The 26,967-nt window shown below is 38.8% G+C and overlaps 1 protein-coding gene across 1 annotated transcript in view; it reads left to right on the top strand.

Annotated features, from left to right (window-relative positions):
• Nucleotides 1-26,967, top strand: part of TRPM6 (transient receptor potential cation channel subfamily M member 6) — a 179,856-nt gene that overhangs the window by 85,249 nt on the left and 67,640 nt on the right. The window contains exons 14-23 of the mRNA XM_043567071.1: nucleotides 3,017-3,169; nucleotides 5,296-5,430; nucleotides 6,886-7,166; nucleotides 8,621-8,849; nucleotides 13,571-13,723; nucleotides 18,650-18,796; nucleotides 21,570-21,698; nucleotides 23,041-23,292; nucleotides 25,158-25,332; nucleotides 25,537-25,651. Coding sequence (XP_043423006.1) covers nucleotides 3,017-3,169; nucleotides 5,296-5,430; nucleotides 6,886-7,166; nucleotides 8,621-8,849; nucleotides 13,571-13,723; nucleotides 18,650-18,796; nucleotides 21,570-21,698; nucleotides 23,041-23,292; nucleotides 25,158-25,332; nucleotides 25,537-25,651 — 1,769 coding nt within the window. The remainder of the gene's footprint in view (nucleotides 1-3,016; nucleotides 3,170-5,295; nucleotides 5,431-6,885; nucleotides 7,167-8,620; nucleotides 8,850-13,570; nucleotides 13,724-18,649; nucleotides 18,797-21,569; nucleotides 21,699-23,040; nucleotides 23,293-25,157; nucleotides 25,333-25,536; nucleotides 25,652-26,967) is intronic.

Below are 26,967 nucleotides of genomic sequence, written 5' to 3'. Positions count from 1 at the left end.
AATGTACATTTGCATTTTCTAGTGAATTACCTACCCTCTTTGCCTCCACCTCTGAATAATTTCATCACCAAACAATACTCGGAAGGTTTTTTTTCCTTATAATTTATTTTATGTTTTTAAGGATTTGATCTACCAAGTAAGTGGCACTAACTCATAATTATTTTCTCTGATAAAATATGAACCGGAGACATATAAAACTTTCAATCGGAACATTAGCTCAACATGATACAACAGTTTTGCCAATGATGATAATATTTGCTGAAAATAAAGAAATTTTGTCCTTGTCCCGTTGTCTTTATCGGAGGACTAATATGTGCTTTGCATTGTTTTGTTATTGTTTTGACTATAAGCGATAGCTTGGGGTCCCTATCTTCTTTTGTAAGCCTACACATTGTTCTAGGGAGCCAGGAGGAATCACACTGCTCTATACCCTTGCTCATATTCTGCTTACAGTGTTCGCATTGAACTCTGAGTTAGGTCAGACTTCAAATAAAATCATCTGTTAGTTACCAAACCTTCCCAACTTTTTTTGTTTTTTAATGTTTTATTTATTTTTGAAAGAGGGAGAGAGAGAGTGAGAGAGAGAGAGAGAGAGAAAGAGAGAACAAGCAGGGGAGGGGCAGAGAGAGAGGGAGACACAGAATCCGAAGCAGGCTCCAGCCTCCGAGCTGTCATCACAGAGCCCAGGCAGGACCAAACTCATGAACTGCAAGATCATGACCTGAGCCAAAGTTGGATGCTTAACTGACTGAGCCACCCAGGAGCCCCCAAACCTTCCCACTTTAACAGACTTTTATGCCTTAATTCCTTCTCTTTTAATCACCAAGAACTTTTATTCACATCTGCAGAAAATTAGGAGAGACTCTTTTTTTATCCCCATGATTAAAATCCATCCCTGGCACACTTTAAAAGTACTTCCCTCATTTCTCTGAAGTCTGGTTTTCTTGATGGAGAGTGTCCAGGCTTTCTGGCTATGTTGACTTGGTGGGAGAGCCTTGGCGGAGGAAGACGTGTAGTTGGCAAAGTAAGATGTAAGCAAAAGAGTCCGTGGTGATATAAATTTAGTTTGCGTTGATTTCTACTAGATCAAAAAAATAATTCTCCGTAGATTATTTCCTTGAACTTTGATTCTATTACAGTAAGTGAAAGAAAAAGGAATGGAATAAGTTAAATATGCTTTTAACTAGGAGCAACTAAGAGCATTAGTGTTGGTATTCCTTGCAAAAAGTAAATTATGGATATGAAAAAGAAATTATTTACATTTATTCATATGTGAAATATGTAAATACATATTTATATTATTTATTGCATTTATGTATAAATAAGCAAATATATATATGTATATAAAGCCTTATTTCTTGTTCAAAGCTTTGTGAATGTCGTTCATAATCTGTTTGTTTCAAAGATCTTGTTCAGCACCATGTGTGCCTTAAAAATGTTGAAATAAGTTGGATAGAGAAAGACAAATGCTGTGTGATTTCACTTAGATGTGGACTCTAGTAATCAAACAGAAACAGACTCGCAGATTCAGAGATCAAATTGTTGATTCCTGGAGAGGGCCAGAGTTGGATGGTGGGCTCAATAGGTGAAGGAGATTATACAATAAATACGTCCTGGGGATGTAATGTACACATAGGGAATATAGCCAATGGTATGGTACTAACTTTTTATGGCAACAGGTGATAACTAGACTTATCATGGGGACCATTTCATAATGTATAAAAATATGAAATCACTTTGATATGTACCTGAAACAAATAGGGTAGTGTTTGTCAATTATACTTTAATTTAAAAAATGTACTATGAATGGTAGTTGAGAGTAACAGTTACGAAGAGGTAGTAAGGTGGGTTTTAAGTGATCAAAGTAATCTTCATTTAGACCAAGACCCATGTACGTGGAAATCTGCTGCTTAGCCCTCCTGCTCACCATTACATGTGTTTTGGTAGCTTCATGTTTTGATATCTTACTTCGTTCTGTCATTCCATGTTCCTTATTTCTATTTGCTCTACTTCCTTCCATATTCTCATGTTGTGTGTGATATAGTCCACACAGTGCAGAGGGCTATAGCCATTTCAATGGAGAGGTGAAAGATTTTGGGTCACCTACATTCAGTATATTGAGGGGGAGGAAGAAATTTTCCTCAGTCCAAGGTTCTTCCAGCTGGACTAAGAATTAAATTTTACATGCGACAGATTAGCAGGAAAAAAAACACCCAAAGTTTTATTGTGTGCACACAGAGACCCAATAATGAAATTGAGACCTCAAGAAATGACCAAGGCAGGCAGTTTTTATACTTTTCAGACAAAGAGACAATACATCTGTGAGGAATTGACAGGACAAAGAGAAGTTAACTTTGGGAGCTTCGGTTAGTAAGGAGTTCTAAACAGAATTTGGCAGGGGGAGTAAATCAGTAAAAAGTAACAAGGTTGTCTATTCAGCCTTCTCCACTCTAAATTTCTCATCTCTGGTAAAAAGGATGTCTCTTATCTCGTGGTACAGGGAGGGTACCTTTTATAGGGAGAGTTATTTCCTGCTTTCAAGGGGACAGAGTCAGTCTGAGTGTTTTCTGGCACAGGCTGTCTCTTAAGTAACTTTTATTCAAAATAATATGTCAAAATGGCACATTTTGGTGATATCCTCCAGTGATTTGACTTCTGCTATAGTAGATCCATAATTTCCCATTAAAAACAATCTTTTATACTATATTTAACTGTATTTTATTATAAAGTATGTGTATGCATGAGAGAGAGAAAAAAAAAAGAGAGTTGAATGAGCAAATATAAGCACACATTTGATGTCTGTGAAACTAAAAACACATTAAGGCCAAATTCGTTTTTCCATCTGAACAAGCAGACTGTTATCAATAGTTGGTCACATTAATCGATCAACGTGTAAAGATGATTGAAAAGCGTGAGTCTGCCTCTTTGCAGTTGACTGGGTTATGTTCTAACAGATGGCAAACCAGACCAAAAAAAGGCACTGAAAGTTACAGTCCATTACATGGTTTTGTTTCAGCATGCCCTTCTCTCAGGCTACAGAATAACACTGATCGACATTGGATTGGTCATCGAATACCTCATTGGTGGAGCTTATCGCAGCAGCTACACTAGAAAAAGTTTCAGAGCCCTCTACAACAACCTCTACAGAAAACGTAAGGTGCCACAATTGGTAAGTACCTGAGTAAAATTGGGGATGATAACTAGGAGTTACACGTTTCGAAAAATGGCTTCGGAAGTTCAGATGGGAATAGCTTCTAAAACGGACATTTGTGTTTATGGACATTCACTGAGTCTCTGCTCCGTGTCAATGACAGTGCTGGTCTAGGTTTGACATAAAGATCAGGAGTTTAGAAACTCTCAGAGGAAACAGATTTATGAATAACTAGCCATAATATGGAACAGGATACAATAGGTGATGTACTGCCATAGAAGTAATGTGTTGAGAAAGATTTGAGGGGGGGACGACCAGTTCTTTTCTCTCCTTTTGAAAGTATAGAGGGGAAAAGATTACTGGGCTTACATCTGTGAACTCCTAGTAGTCCGTAGTCTGGAAACCACAATCTTGGCACAGGTGTGTAAGGGTTATATTGGAAAATGCATGCAGAATGTACTAGGTAAAAACACACACTGTACATACTTTATTTTCCATCATGTTTTCGAAAGTCCAGGAATGCAAAGTTAGAGTTGCTGCCTGGTTGATTAGCAGAGAAAGCATTGCTGGTTTCTTGAAATCGCTGTTATTAACCGGTAGACTGAAGAGAGCCTTTCTTCTTAGAGGTTAACGGAAGTGTTAGAAAAGGTGGTCCGGGGCATTCTGGGGCAGTGACAGGCACAGTGCTGTGGACATGAGGATATGTTTCTGCAGTGGCAAGGAGGCCTTTGCTTCTCATGCCGTGCTGACAGGTTGTGCAGGATGAGGCTAGAAAGGAGGTTTGGGGTGGGCTCACAGGAAGAGTCCAGAATATGAGGCCACCTTTATTTATAAAGAATCAGGTAAAGTGAAAGCCCAACTTGTCTGTAAGAAATAAAAGAGCAAAACAAAAAGAAACTTAAATCTCACAGAGAAAATAATCTTCCCTGAGATTTCAAAGGCATAGAGATGCACTTGACATATGAGCTCCTTCACTTGAACTAAGTATTCCTTGCTGTGAGGTTCCCTGGGACAGGTATGAGGACTGACTGTGGCCTCGCTGTAGCCCAGTGAGGAACTCGCTAGGCAAGTACCCCTAGTGGTTTTTTCTTTTGAAATGGTATGAAATTACTACCCATTTCTCTGACTGTTTTCTGGTGAAGGAGTAATTAGTAAATTCTGATGGTAAGTTAGATTGTAGCACTTACAAACACATGGTTTGGAGTCAGAGAGATTTGGGACAGAGGATTAGTTTTGCTCCATGTGAAATCTTGAGTGAGAAACTTAACCTTTCTGTGTGTCATTTTCCTTATCTATAAAATGGGAATAATAATAGAACATCTCTTTCATAAATTCGTCAAAAGGGTTAAATAAAGTAACACCCGAAAGCACATATTCCTAGTATATGGAGGGTATAGAGTATGAATAATAATAGTCATTATGATTACTACTGACAATGCTATTAATTCTGTATCACAATGATAATGATAATAATTTGAGTATTTTTTTAGAAGTCCAGATCCCATCATTTCTCTAATTTATATCTGTAGACTGTAAACTTAAATAGATAGATAGATAGATAGATAGATAAAGTAGCTCAAAGGCCATAGTTTGTATCAGCCCCTTTAAGAATGCTTCTTTTGGTTTCTCATTGATGAAAGCTTCATGCTGATAAGCAACAAATTATGTTGTTATTGGGTCTAATCACTGGAATTGCAGTGGTGATTCATAATATCTGGAGAAGTTCCATAACTTTCTAACTTAACCTTGGAGTTGTTTGTGAGTGGGAACTTTCTCTTATCAGAACTGTGAATCTTTATTGCCTCTTCTGAACTTGTTCCAGGTATAGAACATCCATTGATTTTTAATGGAATTTCCACATAGAGAAGGAATGCAGATATATAATAGGGAACAAAAGAGCATGTTCTCTCAGACGTTAGGAAATAACTGTGCTTAATAAGGAGGTGATCATGAGAGGCTTTTGTGGGGTGAGTAATTAATTCTAATTATGGGCTAGAGACAGAACCATTGGATACTTGGTAGGATACCTGATACAATATAATATTTTGTTTTCATTACTGTCTAGAAATGAAATGTTCATTGTCACCATAATAATATTCATTTCCCTTTTTGTTTTGTTTGAAAAACAAAATAACGTATGCCAGCAAGTGACCAGTTTTGCTGAAAGCCGTTCCCAGCCCCCTCTGCACCGAAGACGTCCCTCAGGAAATAGAAAGGAATCCGCAGAAAGCACTCTGCACTCCCAGTTCATTAGAACCGCCCAGCCTTACAAATTCAAGGTACCACTTACTTAGTTTTAGAAATTAAAAAAAAAATTTTTTTTTTTAATTTTTAGAGAGAGAGGGAGAGAGAGAGAAAGAGAAAGAGAAAGAAAGAATCCCAAGCAGGCTCCACACTCAGCACAGAGCCTGACACGGGCTGGATCCCATGACCCTGGAATCACGACCTGAGCTGAGATCAAGAGTTGGACACTCAACCAACTGAGCCACCCAGACACCCCTGAAACTTTTTTTTAAAAGTAATCTCTCTGCCCAATGTGAGGTTTGAACTCACAACCCTGAGATCAACCAGGTGCCCCACTACTTATTTACTTTTAGACTTGAAAATAAAATTGTTCCTGCAGATGAGACCATTTCTTCATTTAAAGTTGGAGACGGGGAGGCACCAATAGACCATTTGCAAGTACCGTAGGAAGGTGGGTGCCACCGCCGTCTTCCAACAACAACTGAGCGCTGTGAGCAATGTTGCTATTCCACCGCTCCTCGCATTCCCTTAGTTCACTTTCCTCGGGGCTACGTGCTTTTGCTCAAGTTTCTGTATACACGATTCCTATGTTGGCTCAAAGAGGTTTGCTTTCCATAGCTCCTAGGATGAATGGATAGTTTATAAAATTACCCTTGATCACCATCAATGAATACCAATTCCTTTTATTTATAGAAATAGAGGAAGCTTATAATTTTCTCTCTTATCCCCTTTTATCAAAAAGAATGATCATTGAATCTTGTTATTTAGCAGGCATTACTTTGGGTGCTTGGTGGAATTTGGGATGCAGATGGGTGGAGAAGATATAAAGATGACTGAGAAATGATCCCACTCTCCCTGAAGTAATATAGTATTGCAGCATGATAAATATTGAAATAGAAATACGCACATAGTGATATAGAAGCACATGGGGGAGTTAGGGAGTGGCATTTCTGATGGGCTGTAAAGTGTTAGCTTACCAGGTAGAGAATAGTATTTCATTATTACATATTACTATTACTAGAGGAATATAATCAGAATAAAGGAAAGGAAACTTAAAACCGATCAGTTTGGATACATGTTGTCAATACTAGTGACATTTTTCTAAGGGAAAGATAATGAATCGATTTATAAAGTAAGGTTAGAGTAATTGAATAGCTCTCATTTATCCAGTATGTTATTTTGACCTATTTCGTGAAGAAATTAAAAATTGTCATATGGTTATTGGGTCTATCCCAAAGGCGTAGTGTTTTAAGTTGTGCTAAATAAACACAAGGTATCTCAGCTTCTGGACCCTGGATCTGTCAGACACAATGAGAAATAGATCACCTAAAAGACCAAAATTTTGATTTCTCGTTTATAAAGTTCCATTGTTATTTCCATCTCTTGTCAATGATTTAAAAAATATTCTTAGGATACCTGATATGTTTCATTAGGTCAAATATCATGCATCTGAGTATTTGGGACTCCATTTATATTTTATTTTCCAACAGGAAAAGTCTGTAGTCCTTCATAAATCAAGGAAGAAGTCAAAAGAAGAGCAAAATATATCAGATGACCCTGAGTCTACTGGCTTTATTTACCCTTACAATGACCTATTGGTTTGGGCTGTGCTAATGAAAAGACAGAAGATGGCCATGTTCTTCTGGCAGCACGGAGAGGAGGCCACGGTCAAGGCAGTGATTGCTTGTAAACTCTACCGAGCCATGGCCCATGAAGCTAAGGAGAGCAACATGGTGGATGATGCCTCAGAAGAGTTGAAAAATTACTCAAAGTAGGAGTTCTCTCTTCACTTCATACTAAACATCGACAGTTCTTAGAATGGTTAGACACTTTTATCTCCCTCAACTTAGAACTTGTAAGACGCATGGACTTGTTGCCGTGCATTTCCTGGGCTCTCCTGTAAATAAGGGTCTTTAGGTATTTCAGGGTGCTTTGTGGAACAAGCAGAAGAGAGTCGAGAGTTGGTCCTCAAATTAGGAGAGCTGGGTTTTGGTCTTAGTCCAGCTGTTTACTAATTGGGTGATTAGTTGGCCAGATTTCAGGACTCTAGTTTCCTCACACAGAATGTGCAGTTAATGATTTTGAACTCTCAAACTCTTTGATACTAAGTTAAGTGAAAACTTGTTGTTTACTTGTAGTACCTTTCAGGCAGGAAAACAAATAAATGTGTTATGTGTCAAAGAACCAGAGCATGATGGCAAAAGATAGAAAAGTTAGAAATAGTTTTGATTTTTTTTTTTTATTACTGAAGCATTATAATAGTGAGGAAAGAAGAGGGGCTAGAGTTAATGGAAACTAATGTGTAATTGTGACTTTTAAGTTTGAGAGAGGAGCGCCTGGATAGCTCAGTCGATTAAGTGTCAGACTTTTGATTTTGGCTCAGGTCATGATCTCACAGTTTGTGGGTTTGAGTCCCACATCGGGCTCTGTGCTGACAGCATGGAGCCTGCTTGGGATTCTCTCTTTCCCTCTCTTTCTGCCCCTCTCCTGCTCGCTCTTTCTCTTTCTCTCTCAAAATAAATAAATCAACTTAAAATAAAATAAAATAAAATAAAATAAAATAAAAGTTCCAGAGAGGGGCACCTGGAAGGCTCAATTTGAGCCCTGAGTCAGGCTCTGTTCTGACAGCTCGGAGCCTGCTTGGGATTCTCTCTCTTTCCCTCTCTCTCTGCCCATCCCCTGTTCTCTCTCTCAAAATATATACACAGTTTTTAAAAATAATAAAAAAAAAAGATTCCGAGAGAATAGCAGGGTCTGCTTCTTAGAGTAAACAACATCCCCCAAAATGTCTCCAAGTCTAGCTTCTTACTCAAGTCATCTATTTATTTTCTAAAATGTTAAGGAAAAAAAGGGTGACCCCATGATTTTCCTTAATCGCTAGTTTAGTATTGAACAGTCTTTTCTGTAAAAAAATTCTTTATTAGGTCTTGTCAGAGAGCCCCAAACCAAGCTATATATAGCCTGGTTTGTAGTATAGACAGGCTTCTCCCCATGAATAGATAGTTCAGCCATGCCTGGTGTAAACCAAATTCTGGAAAGGGAGAACCCTTCATCTGCGCAGCAATCACTTTCAAATAGCTTCTGCAATCTGAGGTTATTCTGTTGCTGTTCATTCTTTTGCATCGGTCTTTCCTGAGTCTCCTCTCTCATCGTTTTGAATGTTACTGGGACTCTCACCTGCATTTTTTTTTTTTTTTTTTTGCCACTAACTGTGTGTCATTACAGACAGTTTGGCCAGCTTGCCCTGGATGTGTTGGAGAAGGCATTCAAGCAGAATGAAAGAATGGCCATGAAACTGCTGACCTACGAACTCAAGAACTGGAGCGATTCCACCTGTCTGAAACTGGCCGTGTCTGGAAGGTTGCGGCCCTTCGTTTCACATACTTGCACCCAGATGCTGCTGACAGACATGTGGACTGGGCGCCTGAAAATGAGGAAACATGCTTGGCTAAAGGTACATTGACTCACAGAGAACGCGCTGGTGGTTGCCAAAGGGGAGGAGGCTGGGGGGATGGGCAAAATGGTGAAGGGGAGAGGCAGGCACAGGCTTCTAGTTATGGAATGAGTAAGCCACAGGGATGAACGGCGCAGCACAAGGAATGTGGTCGGCGGTGCTGTGGTCGTGTTGTGTGGAGACAGACGGTAGCTACACTTGTGGGGAGCACAGTGCAAGCATAGAGGTCTCAAGTCTCTGTTCTGTACATCCGAAACTAATGTAACCTTGTGGGTCAGCTGTACTTGAATTGAAAGAAAAGGGTGTATTTGGGGCGCCTGGGTGGCCCAGTTGGTTAAGCATCCAACTCTTGATTTTGGCTCAGGTCATGGCCTCATAGTTCATGGGATGGAGCCCCACGATGGGCTCTGCGCTGCCAGTGCTTGGGTTTCTCTCTCTCCCTCTCTTTTTGCCCCTCCCCTGCTCATTCATTCTCTCTCTCTCCAAATAAATAAGTATACTTAAAAAAAAAAAAGATGTATTTACTTGCTGTATAGAATTTAATGTTGGTTTACTCTGAAGGTCTATATTCTGGACTTCATTTTTCCCTTGTTGTGGAAGAGTATATTCAGGAAAGCCAGTTAGTATCTTTGGCTCTCACAGATGAGCCGGGATCTTCCCAGGGGAGCCTCTGACAACTACTTTATCTCCCGGTTTCTTTTTTAAAAATGGGGATGATTGTACCAACTCTGTCCATCAAAAGGCATTCTCTTGTGAAGGTGGTTAGAAGTTGGAAGTATATACAAACATATACAATATTTCATTCTCTTGTTTTTTTTATTTTTTATTTTTTAAAATTTACATCCAAATTAGTTAGCATATAGTGCGACAATGATTTCAGGAGTAGATTCCTTAGCGCCCCTTACCCATTTAGCCCATCCTCTCTCCCACAACCCCTCCAGTAGCCCTCAGTTTGTTCTCCAGATTTATGAGTCTCTTCTGTTTTGCCCCCCTCCCTGTTTTTATATTATTTTTGCTTCCCTTCCCTTATGTTCATCTGTTTTGTCTCTTAAAGTCCTCATATGAGTGAAGTCATATGATTTTTGTCTTTCTCTGACTAATTTCACGTAGCCTAATACCCTCTAGTTCCATCCACGTAGTTGCAAGTGGCAAGATTTCACTCTTTTTGATTGCCAAGTAATACTCCGTTGTATATGAGATACCACATCTTCTTTATCCATTCATCTATCGATGGACATTTGGGCTCTTTCCATACTTTTGCTATTGTTGATAGTGCTGCTACAAACATGGGGGTGCATGTGTCCCTTTGAAACACCACACCTGTATCCCATGGATAAATGCCTAGTAGTGCAATTGCTGGGTTGTAGGGTAGTTCTATTTTTAGTTTTTTGAGGAACCTGCATACTGTTTTCCAGAGTGGCTGTACCAGCTTGCATTCCCATACAAGATTTCATTCTTAGTAAAAACTTCATTACCTCTGATGATTGTAACAGAACTAAATGAGCCTTTTTAGTGAAATTTTTTTCATCTTAAGAATATTAACCAATAATAAACTAAATAAAATCAACAATTTCTGTTCTCTTCATCCAATGTGATGCTTTAGGGAATAATGCTTATTTTATTTTTTTTAAAGTTTATTTATTTATTTTGAGAGACGGAGAGAATGAGTATGAATGGGGGTCATACTCCATGACCCCCATACTGCATACTCCATACTCCATGAATGGGGAGAGAGAGGGACAGAGGGAACCCAGGCAGGCTCCACACTGTCAGTGCAGAGCCTGACATGGGGCTCTATCTCACCAACTGGGAGTTCATGACCTGAGCCGAGATTCAAGAGTAGGATACTTAACTGACTGAGCCACCGAGGTGTCCCTTAAATGCTTACTTTACAAAGCTTCCCTCAAACACATTTGTTCACCCATTTCCAGATTCTTCTACCCATTACAGTTTGGCCTCACCTCTCATCTTGAATTATCAAGAGTAATTTAGTTAACTACTAAAAACATTAGACTTTTGACATCAAATCTAAAGCTTTTGGTTATGGTCAAGCTTATAAAGTCCTTATGCTTATAAAAACTGAATTAAAAGGAATAAAACATGAGAATTAAGAGATAACATTAAGACTATATTATTTTATTTTTCCTGCAGTTCTTAAAAATTTGTGTCCCAAATAGGACGACTTTCTTAAAAATATGTTTTTGTTGGACACACTATAGAAAACACAAAGAAATAAAAGGCATAATATATAAAATAAATAAAAGAACTTGCACATTTCAATTCCACCAATGAGATTGCAAAAATAAGAGAAATTGAATCAAAACTTATTTCACATAGATTCCTCTTTTAAAAATATTGGATAAATAACAGCTGTTTCTAGAAGTTCTCCTTTGATCTGTTTTGATTTCAACTTTGGAAATGATGAAGCAGAGACATGAATGGGTCCACCTCTAGCTACGCAATCTCTGGCAATAACTGTTTTTAAATGTGTAGAGAATGAGATGGGGTAAGTTGGCTGCAAGTTTGAACAGTAATTTTCCCCATGGCTTTGTCCTGTACATAGTTTAGTTTACTAGAAATCCTTTTTACTGAGAACTTAATAACATTTTGCTCCTCATATACCTTGTATCAACAAAGAGACCTAAGTGAAACAAGACTGAATGTTTTGCCCCAAAACACAGTGACTCGAGAAAGAAGTCTGAATTAGCTACTTAAAATCTCTGAACTGCAGGAAATTGCTCTCCCTGTGTAGATCCTGATTCCTCAGTGTTTGGCTTGTGAGTTTTGAGAACACATTTGCAAATAATTGTAAGGTGTCCTGGTTAGACTAATTCCAAGTGCATGAAGACTGGAGGAAGACCTTATAGGGTCTGGTGGAAGAGAAAACTCATTTAAATACTTATAGGGTGATAGGCTCCAACTGATCCCTTGGGAATGGGATATCGCTATCCTTGAGTAGTGTTTCATGAGGCAGTTGTCCTGCAAGGGACAAGTGGAGTCTTTTCAGGAAGTGGGTTAGGAATTAATTAGTGTAATGTCATCATTGTGCCTGGTAACTATGATGTTTCCAGACCTAGAAGACTGTGTGTATTTTGGGTTCCACATCTGAAGAGAAAGCATATACTGTTCACACAAACAAAACCCTGTCAAAACTGGGACGGTCCTGAAAAACTTCTTATAGGAGATCAGGCTTTAAAACACAACAAAAAGTCATTTCAGCAGTGAAGGTTGACCAGGATATGACTTCAGTTTGTTTAATCATGAATGGTGTGCAGTCAGGGTTAATTGTATTTTTGTTCACCGAATCCCAGAGAACTAAGGCCTGATTTTAGCTTGAAAGAAAAGTAGTGCTCAAGAAGTTGAGTTGTACAACATTTAGTAAATCTCCTACACTATTTATTCTTTTTAAAAAAATTTTTTTTTTCAACGTTTATTTATTTTTGGGACAGAGAGAGACAGAGCATGAATGGGGGAGGGGCAGAGAGAGAGGGAGACACAGAATCGGAAACAGGCTCCAGGCTCCGAGCCATCAGCCCAGAGCCTGACGCGGGGCTCGAACTCACGGACCGCGAGATCGTGACCTGGCTGAAGCCGGACGCTTAACCGACTGCGCCACCCAGGCGCCCCTACACTATTTATTCTTAAAAGCCATATAAATTGAACATAAAATAATCTTTTGAATAAAAAAAATCTTTTGAATAGCCCATAAATACATGAATAATAGCAATAATAATGAAGGAACTATGGATATCTGGATGTATACCTTCCTTGGGATTTACTGGCAAAGAAAATATTTGTGTAGGATGTGAGGTGAATTCACCAGAAGGTGGCACTTGGTATGTTTTTATATTCTTGATTTCATAATATAAATACATTTTAATGTGTTTTACGGGATAACTACTTAATGGCATTAAAAGGTTATGAAAACAATATGCTCATGCTTACTGAAAAATAATACTTCTTACTGCCTGCTCCTATGGATAAATAATTACAGTGTAGTATACATATTTTTAAGCCTTTAAATGCATATATGTGTATGTACATATCTTCTTTAATTTTTAATTTTCTTTTTGCACAGTAATGGGAGCACACTATATATGTTATTATATAGTTTGCTTTTATTCACATAACAATATAACTTGGATATCTTTTCATTATATTAAAAATTGCCTTTATCTTTTTAATGATTGCATAATATTCCACTCTTAGGTTGTCCTACACCAGCTATCCTCCCTTTGGAGATGGATATTTAGGTTGACATAGACGTTTTTTTAAGTTTATTTATTTACTTGACAGGGGAGAGGGGGCAGAGCGAGGTAGGGAGAGAGAGAATCCCAAGAAAACTCTGTACTGTCAGTGTAGAGCTCGACACGGGGCTCGATCCCACGAATCGTGAAATCATGACCTGAGCCAAAATCAAGAGTTAGACGCTCAACTGACTGAGCCACCCAGGTACCCCAGGTTGACATAGGTTTTTTGCTATTACACATAACCCTGCAACAATCATCCCTATACACATGCACTTGTATTTATGAGTATTTCTGAGAGAGACACTGCTAGAATTGGAATTGAGTCAACAAGTACATGTCGAATCAGGTTATCAACTGAATTGGGGATAGGTCTGACACTATATGTACGTGAAAATCTTCATTTTGTTACTTGGCTAATACTTGTGACTTGTGTAACTCTTACTGTTTATTTTGCTTTATTTTCTTTCAAAGATCATCATAAGTATTCTTTTTCCACCCACCATTTTGTCATTGGAATTTAAAAGCAAAGCAGAGATGTCACATGTTCCCCAATCCCAGGACTTCCAGTTTGCGTGGTATTATGGTGACCAGAACGCCAGCAATGCCAAAGAAAGTGCTTATACGGTTAGTACAATATCCCCAGGAACTAAGCTTTCATATGCATTCGTACACATTTTCATACACCTGCACAAATGTACACATTCCCAAAATTTGTTTAGGAAACAACTTATTTAACAATCTTAGTCATATTATCTATGATCAGGCATAGCATGTATGATATGTCTAATTAACCCCCATATATGATTAAGCAAAATATCCCATTTCTTTGGGAAATAGAGTCTTTATTCTGCCTTGATGGCTGCTTCACTTTTCATTTTCCCTTGTGACAAGTAGAATAAATAGAGTTACTGTTTCTCTAAAGTTACAATGAGAAATGCCTCATATCCTTAAGAATCTTTATTTGTTAAGATGCAGGTTTAGAATTTGCATTATCTTTACTGTTTCACTGCACAATTTTTTTTACATTCGTTATATCCAGTGACCAACTAATTTTACATGAGTTCCCAGCTGTATATGCTTTCCTGAGTAACTTGAGCTACTGCTCTTGCAACCTGTCTTCATTGGAAAGTCCCCAGTATTCTGTCTGTGCACGTATTTTTTGCTTTTTTGTCTCAACTTGGATCATTACTTATAAACTTATTACTGTAGGTGCAGTGACCGTCTTCTGTGGTACTTAATATTTTAATGAGGCATCTTTAGTTAGCATCTTTTTTGGGTATGCTTTTGCACTTGTGACGTATTTGTTATAGTATCTAAAAATGTATTCAATAAGTATCAAATTCAAAATAATTATAATTAGCGGGTATGGCTGACATCTGTTTTGATTGGGTGAGCATCCATTCTGATTGGTTAATGCCCCTATCAGATCAGTTGTTAAATATTTTGACTCTCATGCCTGTTTGGGTATATATGTATTCCTCTCCTCTACCCTCTCTCCCTTCCTTCCATCCTCACTTTGCTAAGACTGATGTTTTATCTGGGGTTCTCAGAGTATAAGATGACAGGTGCATTCTAACCTCTGTGGAATGCGTGAGCAATTAGCTTGCCAAGCTGGGCTAATCAAGTTGTTGCAATTGTGACTGTACTGGCTAGATGATATGGTTACTAAGCACAGACCATTTTAAGTGTTTTTTTAAGGGAAGATAAGAAATGCAGTGTTGGCTTAACACCTTTAGAAATAGAATGAAGTCTTCATATGTGAGATATTTTGTTTGAATTTGCTCATTTATATGTTCACACTGAGTTGGTTTATTGAAGGGAACAATGGAGAAAGCTGCTTATCTACCTATCTATCTGTCTATCTATCTATCCATCCATCCATCCATTCACCCACCTACTTATCTATAAACACGTGTATAAATATGTTGGCGGTTGGTAGCAAATAGTACTTTGCAAGCGGATGTAACTTCACTTTTGGCTCTTACAGGTTTCACGGAAAGCTAAGCTCCCACAAACACTTAAGGCATTGTAGATAGCTGGAGCATTCCACTAAGTAGTCATTCTCAGAGGGGAACTTTTAGAATAGGAAGTCCTTCCTTAAGTGGCAATTAACTGTGCTCTTAACATTGAAAAATATGGTACGTTCTCACAATTCCCTGAAAAATTAAACTTTGGCTGTACTGTAGTGGTTCTGTTTATAACAATTGCCCACCTGGATGCTTTGGACATGGCCATATCAATTTATCAATTAAATTAATATTTAATGGCCACCTCCAATGTGCCAGATAAGATACAATGTTCTGGGGACACTGCATGGTGGCTTCTGCCACCATGGGGCTTATAATCAGGCAGAGTACCTGCGATACCTCAGCATTATTCAATTTAAAGCATTTTTTAGAAAATGTTTCAATTTGTTCTGTTCTGAATGGATTATAATCATAGTAACAATGTTCTCTTGTCTATGAATTTCACTAGAGCAATAGTTTTTGATTACCTGCTTTGTGTTTGGAATTTTGCTAAGCAGAGAGTCAGCATTTGATGAGATGGTAAGATTTCACAATGCTGATTAAATATAATATGCTTGATAAGTTGCAGAACACAATTTGTGTTCTATATTTTGGGAGAAAAGTGAAGACAGGTAGATGCTCTTTTAGCAGGTCTTTGTAGTTTGTCCTTGTGGTAATAGTGGGTGATAACGAATGTAACGAAAGTACCACCAGTGATAGGAAAAGGAAGGCCATTGTTCTGAAGCTGTGTAGACTCACCCACTGCATCTGCTTCATGAGGTTTTATAAAAGTCCTTACTGAAGTCTCTACAGTAAACTAACTTTGCCATCAGAAGTTTAATCTATCTAGCTGCTAGCCCTTTGAAAGCATGACTTTTGATGACAGGAGCTTTCTTAGGAACAAATTATAGCAAGATGGCAGAATGCCTTACCTAGAAGAAGAAGATTCTTCTCCTCTGGTGTCAGTCAATGAGGATTGGAAATTGGTGGCGGCTTCATGAATGAGGTAGTGGTTAAGATGGACTTATGTGGAAATAGCATTTCTGTGGAAGGACAGATAGTAGGTAGGGGCCCAGAGGCAGGAATTGCAAGGCATGTGTCAAACATCGTATGTTCCTTGGCTTGGCTAGAGCCCAGGTTAGAGTGGATATGGGACAAGGAGGAAATATTTGTGGGTATGGCTGGGAAAGTAGATTGAGGCTAGATCATGGAGACTCTTGTATATCCTATGAGGGAATGTGGTATTTTTTCTGTAGGTAATGGAGACCCCGTGGATGTATGTGATACAGTAGCAAGATGCTCTGACCATTAGGAAAATTATTCTGCCTCCAGCGTAGAGGATGACGTGGCAGGAAGATAGGCTGAAAACAGGGAGAACATAGCCTGGTGTAACCATCCAGATGAGGAGGATTACGGGCTTTGGCCAGAGTTAGCAGCGATGGGCATAGAGAGGAAAAGAGAAATCTTAAGTGAAGAATCAAATAGAGTTTGAACATGGAGCATGAATGAAAGGGAGGTAGCAAATACGACCAAGAGGTTGATGGTTAAAACAAGGGCATCTTGAAAGGATATGGGAATATTTGGAAAAGGAGCAGGTTTGGAAGGAGAAAGAGGAGTTTAGTTCTTAGACATGTTGATAAACTACAATGAAAAAATGTTTTCGAAAGTTGAACAATAATGTGTTTGATCAGACCATCATTAAGTGGGGAAGATGATAGTAATACAATGGAAAATAGGTATGAATTTTAGTAGAGTTGATTGTTGTAGTTATAATTTTATCCTGTGTGCCTGCTGATAGCAGATTCCTTTGAGAGGAAGAGAAAGAGGAGGGAGAGAGGACAGGGGAGAGAAAAGGGGGAGAGGAAGGGGGCGAGAGAGAGAGAGAGAGAGAGAGAGAGAGAGACCATTTGATTGATGATGTTGAGATTTAAATAGAAAAAAAGTTAGCTAAGTGAAACATTTTTATGTTTACCTTCTTGTAAGGGTGCAGGAAGGAAAGTCTTGAATCTGAATTTATATTCTCACATTGTCTTCCTCATGGTAGTTGGGTGTCTTTGAATTCAACTTAGAGAGAGGCCCAATTAGGGCTTTATAACGCATACCAAATTGTCAAGAGTAAGTAAGACCTAATGAGAAATTCCTAGAAAAAAATAATAAGAGAGATTATTTACTCACAAAGTCATTACTTAAATTGCTTTCTGGGGTCTTCTTAAAGTGGTACTGATGTCATTAAAATCACAGTAAATGATGACTTTTCTTATTGGTTCTAAGCTATTTTAACTCTGGGCTGGTCCATACCTGTTAGGAACCAGATCAGTTCCTATACTTTTAAGTCACAACCCCAATTTCATTGCCCAAAGTGATGTGAATGACAGCCATCAATCAGACACTGAGATAACCCATCTAGAAGCCAGAGGCCTCAAAAATTACATTTTCTCAATTTTATGGACATTTCAAGCAACACTTCGTTTATTCCTTGTCTTGTAAAATCATACCAGTCTTGCAGGTGTGACAACTAGAGAGAGATCTTTGGTGGATAGGATGAGAAACGTACTTGTCAAAGAAGCATCAGAGAACATGGCTTTCTTTTCATTTAATATTTTTTAAAGTCACGAAAGGAATGCATTTCCTGTTTAAAAATTAGGACCACACAGACCTTTATAGAGTAGGGTGACATCTCTTTGCTTCTCTTTTACCATTCCTAAGTTCCCTCTTCCCCAAAACAACCAGGCTACAAGTAATACTTTCTTTTCTTTTCAGTTCTTTCCCCCCACTTTTTACAAGGCTTTTATCCTGTGTGCACACCTGTGTAGTCACGGTCATGCATCCCCTTGTCTGCCACACAGATGCTTATTGCTCATCACCTACAAGGGTTAACCCCTTTGGACTGACACATCTGTTGTAAGAAACTGGTGAAAGATTTGATGCTTTCCTTGGAAATATTTGCATGTACAACACAAATCCTGGCGTATAGTTGCAGGAGGATTCAAGGAACCCTGGAAGCTCAGAGAGTCCATGGACTTTAGGCACAGCACCCCTGCCATCAATGAGGGCTACATGTCTGCTATCAAAGCCAAAATTCTAAAACTCACGCTGTGCCCAACTTTCCTAGGACTTGGGAAATACATCATCGATGGGTGTCTATTTTGTCTTCCTCTATTATGGAGATAGTTGTATTATCTGTTAATGATTTCAGGGGAATGTTACGATATCTTTAGGTTTCAAAATACTGACAAAGGCGGTTAAGCAGGATAGGAGCAGGGACCACTTTTAAACCCTTGGAACTACTCTTGGTCTGACTAGGTTTCATTATTGGATACTTGGCTTGCATTTCAGAGATCTCTTGGGCTCCTTCCCCAAAAGTCAGAGATTTATGCAATACACGTAGTTTTCTTTCCTCGCAAGACTAAGATTATAATTTGGCAGGTGGGTGCCCAATTAATTTCTAATGTATTATGTTCATAAATAGTTATATATTTTGGATGTTTGCAAATATCAGGATTTTAGTTAAGGCTCTGACAGTAAATGATTATTTATTTTGCAGAAAGACCGTGATTTGGAGAGAGGCCCTGATGAGAAACTAGATGAAAATCAGCACTTTGATTTAAAGAGTGGTCCCCAAAGCCTCCCATGGACCAGGAAAATCTATGAGTTCTACAATGCTCCAATTGTCAAGTTTTGGTTTTATACGGTTGGTCTCATTGCAGCAATTAAAAATAGGCTTCATGATGGTCAATAGTTAATGATGATTTTGATAATGATATGCCTGGTTTGCCAACTTGTGATAAAATGTAGAAGTGCGATAAGAAACAAAAAATGAGGGGAATCACAGAGGAGGTAGGAGAGAAGATTGGAGGGAGGTGAGGACAGGTTGTAGCAAATCTCTCTTACTATGGGAGTAAAAGAACAAGAATTTTCTTCTTTCCTGAGCGCTTCCTAGTAGCTCTGCTGGGACTGAGCCTGTGAAACTTTGTGGAACAGCCAATTAACAGTAGTGGTTGTAGAATTAAGTGATGGCTGTAGATCCTTTTCTCATCTGGGGCAAAGAAATCAAGCAGTTGAGTTGATTTTTTATTTCTAGGTGTAATGTGTAATATGAACAAAAAATGCAAAGTGTTTGCTTTTTGTCTTCAATCACATATGATTATAAATATAGAGAGAATAATAAAACTTTTTTATTTTATTTTATTTTATTTCATTTCATTTCATTTCATTTCACTTCACTTCACTTCACTTCATTTCACTTCATTTCATTTCATTTCATTTCATTTTCCTCTTCTGACACCCCCCTCCACCTTGGAGGACAATGACATTGCAGAAGTTAAATTTATAAATAAATAATACATTTAATATTGATAGTAGTGATACAGAGAAATCAGTAACTGCACTTTAAATGTAATGAGTGCTTTTCACATTTATTTAATAACATTTATTTTTCTAATGCTTACTTATACTTTAAATTGCTCCTGGCCAAATTGTGTATTTCTAAAACATTTGAAGTGCGATTATAAAAGGACACTTATCTAAATGTGTTACATTGCAAGATATTTACATCCAAACGTGTATTTCATATACTTATTAAATATGTACATAGTTCTGCTTTCAAAAATCAAATCTTCCTTCAAATGATGAGGTTTCACCATTTTTTGTGAATGTGTAACAAAATATCCCAAAGTCTCTGATAGTAGCTTTGAGAGACTTTTAGCCATAGTCATGTCATTGAGAAAAAAGTATTCAAGTATTTCTGTTCTTGGAAATCTCCAGCCAATGAACTCTTAGGGACAGGAGTAAAGCTAAGCAAAGAGAACAGCAACAACACATAGTTAACAAACAAATGGAACAAATTATCCACCTGGGTCTGCCCCCCCATAATGGACAGTGTTAGCAGTGAACACAGACGTTCTTGACTTGATGTCACATGGCTCGGTTATGATGTGTGTGTTTTACTGAAGCAGTATCTTGTTATAAATGTGATGATGAAGAAGAAAAAATGTAACATTTTTGGATCTTTTAAGAGTTGCAAAGAAAGAAAGTATCAGGGGGCAATGTTACCAATATCTACGGTGATTTAGTGTTTGGTCATCATGAAGCCAATGACAAAAAGGAAAAAAAAAGAAGATTACTTGATAGAACAAATTTATTTAAATTATGTGTCTAAGTGGTCATCAAACATGCTTAGACTTTGAGGAATAAACTTCGAGAAATATAGAATTAACAGAATTTACCTTAACTTTCTTATGTGCTTGCTTTTCTAAACTCTTTATCTCATAGGCAGCAATACCCACCGTGCCTTCCCCAAATACCACACATGGTATATACAATGACTACTGTGTAGTTAGAAGTGGTTTTGGCCATTCTCTGCATAGAACTCTACTGGGAGGGTAATGTACCAAGCTTAGGTAGAGCTCAGAAAGATCTGAAAATAGAGATTCAGGTTAAAGTAATATGATTCACTTCCTTGAGAATGAAAATGAGCACACACACACACACACACACGCACACGCACACACACGCACACACACGCACACACACACACACGTCCCTCGCTATTGATCTGGGGCTTTAATACATCTGTCGATCAGCTAGCACTATGTATTGTCACTGAAGCCATTAAAAGAACTGCACGGTCTGATGCATAGTTGGTGATTATGGAAACTGGTAAAGCCTTTCTGATGGGCAATTTAGTAGCATTGTCACGGGTTTAAATGTGTATGCCCAGTGATTCTACTTCTGGGAATATATCTTAAGATAATAAGAACGTTGGAAAAGATTACAAAGCTATTAGTCCCTATGTGTCTATATATGTGTGTGCTTAGTGTGTCTTAATTTTTTGAAGATATTGGAAATCTAGGTTTAATATATATAGTTAAAAATGAAACATGCATTTCTTGAATGTCTACCATGTGTTAGTTTGAGTGCTGAAGATAAAAATGTGAACAGTCTTTCACTACAAGGACTCACAGTTGGACGATACTTTCCCGCTAACCAGGATGTTTTTATCAACATAAAATAAAACTCCCAGCAGAAGCTAATGTCACATTTTATTACATTAGAAAATAGACACGTACTGATACTGCTCCTTGGTGTACCTGGGGCACGTGTTTTCTATGCTTACAGGGAGGGGAAAGTGTATGATTCTCTCTCGGTTTGTCGTTAGCCTGACGGTGTCCATGTCGGCATGGGCCGGGTTCCAGAAATTCTGGTCAGGAGCCAACAAGATGAGACAGTGCCCCATTCCATGCCATTTGGGAACAGCGGTCTTCATTGCTTTCATTAAATTCTGGCATAGAAAACTGTACATTCTTGTACTTTCCTTGAAATCAGGTTCTGCGTAAACGGAAGTTATATTTCCATGTTATCATGTTGAAGTTCCTTTGTGTCTCTGCTTGGCTCGGTTTGTGTCTACTTGGCATTCTCCATTACGACTCTCACTCATGTCCAGGGAATGTGTGTCCCCCTCATAGATGGCATATTTGGCATTCCTCATGCTGTTCACTTACACTGTGTTGGTGGAGATGCAGCCCCAGCCCAGCGTGCAAGAGTGGCTTGTTATCATTTATATCTTCACCAATGCCATTGAGAAGGTCAGGGAGGTGAGTCGCCCCTTCTACCTTTGTCTTCTCCACCTCTAGGAAGAGGTGTTTTGGGCTCGTGATGAAAACGGACAGATACAGCAAGGGTGGGGGCGAGACAGGCAATGCTGATCCTGATTTGCTTGGGATAGAAAGGGTATTTAGGGGAAGATCTCTGATCTCAACCCTTAATCCTTGCCAAAGACTTACTGCTGGTTGCTGCTCTTTGAAAGCAGTTATTTTTAAAGACGTCCAAGTGTGTTTATCCGTCTTAGAGTGAGGCTATCTAATTGTTGTTAGACCCTCCAACTGTTTGATTTCCCAGAAAGTTTTTTTCTTTTTAATTAGATTGACTTTTATAGCCTACCATTACTGTTCCTTGTCAGCCTCATTTTACAGTAGGCAAATAAGTGGCCAGAGTTGTGCAATAAGGAAAGAATTCATTGATGGCTTTTGAATTATTTTCCTAAACACCTTTGAAAATTGAAACTGAGAATCCCTGAGGCAAGTAGTCCAAAAGACAAAACAAAACTTTCATTTTTGGTTTTGCAAGCGAGTCGCTTAAAAAAAAAACCCCAGAGGTAACATTCATGCAGTTTTAACTATAATCATATGCAGCTATAACTTTGTTTTACATGTCAGTGTATATGTGTCTCTATGTATATGCATTCGCATACATTCATTTTGTCCTGGAGCTAATATGACAAACACTGTATACTAAGTGAATGTATTCTTAGTAATTATACCTGTATCGCCTGCCAGTCAGTATCGTGGAGTTTATAGAAAACAATTCAGGAGAATGCCACCATTTTTTATGCTTCGGGAAAAATAAGTTTATGACTTTACGTTTGAATTTGTCTGATATTCTTTTGCAGGGGTAATTTCTTATACTAGCGACTTCTAATATGGCATTCTTAGTGATTTGTCAACGACTCACTAAGTAGTGGTAGCAGGACTCGATTATAGGATTCCTTGGTTTCAAACCAGTTTCCTCTGTACTGGCTCTCCCTCATGAAAACAGAAAGGTAGCTGTAATAGATCCACTGTAATACTGAGTTTTTGAATGTCTTGGTGGCCCCCTGTGTTAGCTTAGGATTAATGAAAGCTAGGAAAACGTATTCTTTTTTGTTTTTTTCTGGTTTGTTTTTCAAATAGCTGGTGACATTAAAACACATTTATAGAATCGTTTTAATAATTCATTGGCCAAGGATAACTGAAGGCTCTAAAATACCCTTGTGATCTAAGGTTTGGTTGGGGTTCAAATCATTCTCTAAGCTAGCAGTTGATGTACCAAAGAACAGTATTATGAGCCCCTTGGGTCACACTCCATTCTTTAAATTTCCCTCTTTCTTTCTTCTTTTAGGTCTGTATTTCAGAACCTGGGAAGTTTACTCAAAAGGTGAAGGTATGGATTAGTGAGTACTGGAACCTAATAGAAACTGTGGCTATTGGCCTGTTTTCAGTTGGTTTTGGCCTTCGGTGGGGCGACCCTCCTTTGCACACAGCGGGAAGACTAATCTACTGCATAGACATCATATTCTGGTTCTCACGGCTCCTGGACTTCTTTGCCGTGAATCAACACGTAGGTCCATATGTGACCATGATTGCAAAAATGGTGAGTACGATCTGTTTGTGTGTTCTGGAGTCCTTTTTAATGACTTTGCCTACTTTCATGGTTCACATCCAGTAGTTCAACCTTTAGAATTGTTTATAGAAGCACAGACATTGAGCTCATTTTGTCTCTGCTTTCTTTATAACCACAAACTCATATTTAACAAATGTCCTTGCAGAGTATATTGGGTGGTTGATTAGGAGACTCCACTTATTAGCCTTTTGGTTACGGCCAGAAGATGTGATTGAATCAAGTGTGTCTCTGAGCACAGTGATTCTCGAAGGTCAGATTTGTGTGAGGCTACCACCAGTAATATTTTCTGCTAACACTTTCAATGCATCTTTTTTCTCCTCACCCCCAGCCAACTCTTAAGTAGTACGCGTTATGGGCTACACTATGTTCTAAGTACTTGTACCTATTAACTCATTTAATCTTCAAAATAACATTATAAGATAGGCACTGTTACTGTTGTCCATATTTTTCATACACGGAAATGGAGATTAAGTAAATTTCCCCAGGGCATAAGTAGGGGAGTCAGGTTTCAAATCTGGACCATCCGGCTCTGTCATCTGAGCCTGCTGTGCAGTTGGGTTAGCCTTCTCCAACTGGCTTAGGGACCTGAGACCCACCCTCTAGGAAGTACTCTCCTAGTACTCTCCTAGTACTCTCCATCTTTGGCTTTTCCTTCTGGAATACTCACTGGCAGGGAAGGGGCAAGTTCTGGAGAGAGAAGGGTAGTGCTTGAACAAAGGAGAACAGAAGAGGGAGAACCTCTAGGACTCCAAAGACAGATTTTCCTTTGTTTACACTTGTATTTAAAAATTTTTTTCTTTATATATATATTTTTTTTAATTTTTTTTTCAACATTTATTTATTTTTGGGACAGAGAGAGACAGAGCATGAACGGGGGAGGGGCAGAGAGAGAGGGAGACACAGAATCGGAAACAGGCTCCAGACTCTGAGCCATCAGCCCAGAGCCTGACGCGGGGCTCGAACTCACAGACCGCGAGATCGTGACCTGGCTGAAGTCGGACGCTTAACCGACTGCGCCACCCAGGCGCCCCTTTCTTTATATTTTTAAACCAGAAATGTTCTCTGGTCTTGGTGGCATTGATATTTATCAGATAGGTTGTGCTGAGGTAACTGATACATCTCGGTGACTTAGCACAAGTTATTTCTCCCTAATGCAAAGTTTAATGAGTGTTCATGGGGACTGAGTTCTACCCTATAACTCAGGGATCCAGAATCTTTTTATCTTGTGACGGTGCCATGTCAACATAACATGGATTCCAAGGTCTCCTGTGGTGGGGAATGAGAAGGATGGAGAAAGTTTAACAGCTTTTAACTGTTCTGGGCAGGAATTAAAATAACTCACCACCACTCCACAGGCTATCGGTTAGAATAGGTCATATGGTACCAGCTTTGTGGAAGGGAGGCTAAGAAATGCAGAGGAGCTCATGAAATACTCATGAAATAAGTGAACAAAAGGGTTGAATTGATGTACGTTTAGTAAGTGAAATGAACATGACCTGATCCATTTCTCAGTCTCTAATCGATTCCTGAAGATAACCTTAGGGATAAGGACTCCTTTGACCAATTTGAATACTCCCTATTTTTTGTTTAAGCACAGATTCTTCACCCTCAACACATCTATGTTTTTAGACAGACATTGACATGAAACATGCTGTGGCAGAGAGAAGGAAATGGTTTAGCCAAAGGAAACCCAGCTAGTCATGGACTACGGCATTTTGGTCAATGACTAGACAGTCTTAATACTGGGAGGTGTGATTATGAATGCTGCTGGTGTTTGATTTGTTCTAAATTTAAAATCAGAGGTAAAGTTCTGGTTGTGCTGTGTTATTTTGCAGACCGCAAACATGTTCTACATTGTGATCATGATGGCCATCGTCCTGCTGAGCTTTGGAGTGGCACGCAAGGCCATTCTTTCACCAAAGCAACTGCCATCTTGGAGCCTTGCTCGAGATATTGTATTTGAGCCATACTGGATGATATATGGAGAAGTCTATGCTTCAGATATAGATGGTGTGTTGGGGATTTTGGCATCGTTCAGAAATCAAACCCTTGTAGATACTCAGAGTAAAAAAACAATCTGGAAAATATTCATCTGGATCTTAAAGATGTCAAAAATTTATGGTATTCTGCTAAGTTAATGTGATAAATATTTGTGTAGAACCATAGGACTGTGATTCATCTTATCTCTCATTCTGTTAAATTCTTTATTTGTAGTTTGTGCAAGCCATCCGTCTTGCCCTCCTGGTTCTTTTCTTACTCCGTTCCTCCAAGCTGTCTACCTCTTCGTGCAGTATATCATCATGGTGAACCTGTTGATTGCTTTTTTCAAGTAGGTTATTTTAGTTAAATATGGTTATTTTATTTAAATCAAAATGGGGGCAGTTGTTTTGAGTAGATTCTCATATTTTGGGTATGTAACCTTTGGTTTTTGTGTGTGCCATTTTCTCCCCCTTTTCATTATGGTTTTAAAACATGGGCATGAAACTACTGGTAGGAAGGGAAGAGAGCACAAGAAAAGGAAAAAAAAAAACAATAAATGGAGAGAGTAATAAAAGCAGAATGAAAGGAGATCATGAATTGTAGTAAAGTAGTAAGTTGGAATCGCGGAAGAATAACTGTTGCTGAGATTAAAAGCTGACTGAGGGCTTCTTGATGCCTTTTCGTTACTTGGCTCCAGTATGTCTTCCTCTTTGCTTCCTCTTTCTCCCTTTTCATTTCTTCTCGGTCTACTTTTCTGGATCATTTCCTTCTCCTCAACCTTTTAACCTTGGAACTTCCCTGGGCCCAGACCTTGCTCATCTTTTATTTACATTTCGTTTGGTGATCTTGGTCAGTTTCCTGTAATGCTGACAAATTCCAATTTGTATTTCCAGCCAGAATCTCTTCCTTGAACTGCAGTCTTACAGCTCCAACTGCCCCCTTATCTGCTACCGGTTGGATGTATAATAGAATTCTAAAAATTCTAAATGTCCACCTGATCTCCTCTCTTTGCCAGCATGTACTTATTCTACTTGTCGTCTTTCTCAAATCTAGGGAGAAGACCACAAGTTTCCATCAAATCTCCATTTCCCCAGTTGTTCAGATCAAAAGCCTTGGAGTCATTCTTAATGCTACTTATGTCTCTACCTCTAAACTGCCAGGGACTCCTGTTGACTCTGCCTTCAAATAGATCATCAATCCAACCACCTCTTACCACCCCACTGCTACTGGAGAGCCTCCTACTTATTTCTCTGCTTCTGTCTTTGGCTCCTATATACTCGTATCAACAGTTGTCCCTAATGACTCTTTAAAGACATATGTCAGATGGTGTCACTACTCTGCTCCAAACCCTCAATGGGTCCCCATTTCACAATTCCTACCATGACCTAGAGAGCCCTGGTGAGTTGGTTTTCCTGCTGCTTTTAAAATCACACATCACACTACTCTTCCCTTAACCCTTTCCCCTCCAACCACACTGCCCGCCCCCCCCCCCCCCCCGCCCCCAACACACACCCATAGGTTTTCAACCAGCACAGGTGTGTTTCCAGTTGCTGTTCCCTCTGCCTGGAGTGCTCTTCCTTCAGGTATCAGTGGGACCCATTCCCTCACCCCCTTCAAGCCTGTGCTCAAATGTTCCCTTTTTAATTAGACCTAACTTAAGGATGG

The sequence above is a fragment of the Prionailurus bengalensis genome, chromosome D4 (genome assembly GCF_016509475.1).
Source record: "Prionailurus bengalensis isolate Pbe53 chromosome D4, Fcat_Pben_1.1_paternal_pri, whole genome shotgun sequence".
Lineage (NCBI taxonomy): Eukaryota > Metazoa > Chordata > Mammalia > Carnivora > Felidae > Prionailurus > Prionailurus bengalensis.
This window is presented reverse-complemented; position numbering and strand designations above follow the sequence as displayed.